The sequence below is a fragment of the Mustela nigripes genome, chromosome 17 (genome assembly GCF_022355385.1).
Source record: "Mustela nigripes isolate SB6536 chromosome 17, MUSNIG.SB6536, whole genome shotgun sequence".
NCBI lineage: Eukaryota > Metazoa > Chordata > Mammalia > Carnivora > Mustelidae > Mustela > Mustela nigripes.
The window spans coordinates 5,737,071-5,739,860 of NC_081573.1; the positions used below are offsets into that span (position 1 = coordinate 5,737,071).

The 2,790-nt window shown below is 52.7% G+C and overlaps 1 protein-coding gene across 1 annotated transcript in view; it reads right to left on the reverse strand.

Annotated features, from left to right (window-relative positions):
- Positions 1-1,356: 1,356 nt before the first annotated feature.
- Positions 1,357-2,790, reverse strand: part of PPP1R15A (protein phosphatase 1 regulatory subunit 15A) — a 3,357-nt gene continuing 1,923 nt past the window's right edge. The window contains exons 2-3 of the mRNA XM_059381607.1: positions 2,204-2,790; positions 1,357-1,799 (exon numbers count right to left, since the gene is read on the reverse strand). The exon at positions 2,204-2,790 is cut by the window's right edge and continues 985 nt beyond it. Coding sequence (XP_059237590.1) covers positions 1,452-1,799; positions 2,204-2,790 — 935 coding nt within the window. The 3' untranslated portion in view covers positions 1,357-1,451. The remainder of the gene's footprint in view (positions 1,800-2,203) is intronic.

Sequence of the window (2,790 nt, forward strand, 5' to 3'; positions counted from 1 at the left end):
GCTTCTGTGGCTGCTCATTTGGAGGAAGGGCCCCCGCGAGCCTCCTTTTGCACCACCTTACTCATAACCAACACATCCTACTCTGCCTGCGTGCCCAGTCCTGTGCTCTGGGGAGTGGGCTTTTCAGCGACACCTACTTTCACCGGAGTCACAGTCATGGGAGATGGGCCTTAGACAACAACACAAATCAAAATGCTCCTTTGCCACAAAGGAGAAAAGCACGTGGAGGCACAATTCAGCTGGGTCACATCAAGGTATCTATAAAAAAGTGATTTTCACACCACGTCTGAAAAATCACGAGGAACTAGGGCCAGAGGGGTCAGGGGCGAGAACATCAGGGAGTAGGCACAGCTCATACAAAGGTCATAAGGTGAAAAGGGGGCTCGATCAGTTTGGGAAAATGAAAGGAGACTAGTGTGGCCAGAGCCTGGGGAACCACTGAAGAGGGGCAAGGTATTTGAGCGTCAGAAAGACTTCTGAGTTGGAGACATGAACTTGGATGGGTCATTGAAGACATGCATGGGTGAGAGAGAATGATTACAATATTAGCTACACTTAACTAACATTTATTATTTGGTGAACATTGTTTTGAATATGAACTTGGGATGCCTGGATGGCTCAGTTGGTGGACGGTGGGAATCTTGATTTCAGCGTTGTGAGTTCAAGCCTCACGCTGGGTGTGGGGGTTACTTAAAAATAAAACCTATTAAAAACGCAAATAAATAAATATGAACTCCTTTGGGGGTCTTACAATCCTATAAGGCATGTGCTATTGTTAGTCAAGTCGTATAGGTAAGAAGAGTATGGAACAGGGCTTTAAGAAGGTGAAATTGGACCACTGAAATCCTCAAGCAGCCAGCAGTTAAAGGCCAGCGGGAGGACGAGTATATTCAAGAGAGGCACAGAAAACTGGAATTGAACTATTTTCTACAGATCAGGGATTCCAGCCCCCAGCCCCCTTGGGGAGATAACTGTTGCAAGTTTAATAAAATTTAGGCCGATACCAAAGGAGAAAAAGACCTGGGGCACCTGGGTGGCTTGGTTGGTTAAGTGACTGCCTTCAGCTCAGGTCACGATCCCAGAATCCTGGGATCAAGTCCCACATCAGGCTCCCAGCTCCATATGGAGTCTGCTTCTCCCTCTGATCTCCCTTCTCATTCGCTCTCTCTCTCTCCCAAATAAATAAATAAGTAAAAGAAAAGAAAAAAGACCCACCAGCCCTTAGCTCAAAAGAAGCTTAAGACAAGAAGAGGCAAATTTGAGGGATGATGGGAAATAAGAGTTTGTCCTCTATTGAGGTACAAGCCTTTATCCCCAGGGTAGTGGATTATTGTCAGGTTAGTACACACAGTGACGGTGACATTGCTTGTTACAAATCAGCAAGTTTTATTTTTTATTATAAAATGACACACAAAAATAAATAACTAATAGAAACATAGAACTCCGTGATCTTAGCCACGCCTCCCACTGAGGTCCAGGCAAGGAGAAGGGGACACAGGAGTGGGGGGAGATGCCCCAACTTGGCTCAAGGGTGTGGCCTGGATGGAGGACAGTGGTGAGATCTGGGGGGCAGCAGGTGTGGCGGCCAGAAGGGAAGTAGGATTCCCGCAGCGGGCCCAGGCCCTGGCCCGGGCGGCAGGGGTGAGACAGGGGCCCAGCTGCTCCTGGGCCTGGGCAATCCTCCGGGCGAAGCGACTGCGATCCCGGGCGAGCTGCTCCCAGGGTCCCCGGCGGGCGGCCTGGGCTGGTCCTGCCCAGACAGCCAGGAGATGGACAGAGACCTTCTCAGAGAAGCGAACCTGGAGACAGAGCAGCACAGACGTGTGTCCGCAGTGGGGGTGGGGGTGTGGGAGGGGAAGAGAGAGAGAACCCAAACAAAAATGAGTGACGCAAAAATGCTTGTTGTCTGAGTCACTCGCTCATCAGGAGCCCACGGGATTCTCCACGTGACTCACTGTAGGCGGAGGCTGTTTCCAGGAGCTAACCTGAGCCATAGCTGCTCCCCCTTCCCATGGGGCCCCAGCCTCTTGCAAAGGATTGCATTACAGTGAATGCAGCCCTCCCAACAGAGTTCACACGCAACCCTCTGCAACACGCGGGGGACCCAGACGTTGAGGCATCCAGCCTTCCTGCACCCCCCTCCCCAAGCCCAGGAGTTCCAGCTCCTCCCTAAGACTCGATAAACTGAGCCATCAGTACCCACCTTTCGAGACTGTAGGGACGTCTCAGGGTCTGGATGCCGGGTGGGGGTTTCTGTGGGCTTGAGTCGCCTCCGCAGTCGGAGGGGCAGCTGAGGATGAGCCCACGGAGGTGGTAGCTTCTCTCCAGGTAAATAGATGGCCACTCGGAAGGGGCAGGGCTCAGCTTCTCCCCGCTCCTCAGCAACTGCCCCTGCCCCCGTGTCCTCCTTCCTAGGCCGGTATGTCCAGCCCCTGTGGAGGGTGCTCTGAGCTTGAAAGGAGGGACTTGGCTCAGAGTGAGCTGCTTCTGAATCCTCTTCCTGCTCTGTGTCCTCTCCTGGTCTATATACCCAGGCCCTTGAGAAGGTATCTGTGGCCTCAACTTCTCCCTCCTCCTTGGTTGGTCCTGTATCACTGTCTTCATCTTCTTCCTCTGTGTCCTCTCCTGGTCGATAAACCCAGGCCCTCACGAGGGCACTTGTGGGTGGGATGGAAGAGGGACCCTCAGCTTCTCCCTCCTCCTCAGCTGGTCCCGTATCACTGTCCTCATCTTCTTCCTCTGTGTCCTCTCCTGGTCGATACACCCAGGCCCTCACGAGGGCACTTGTGG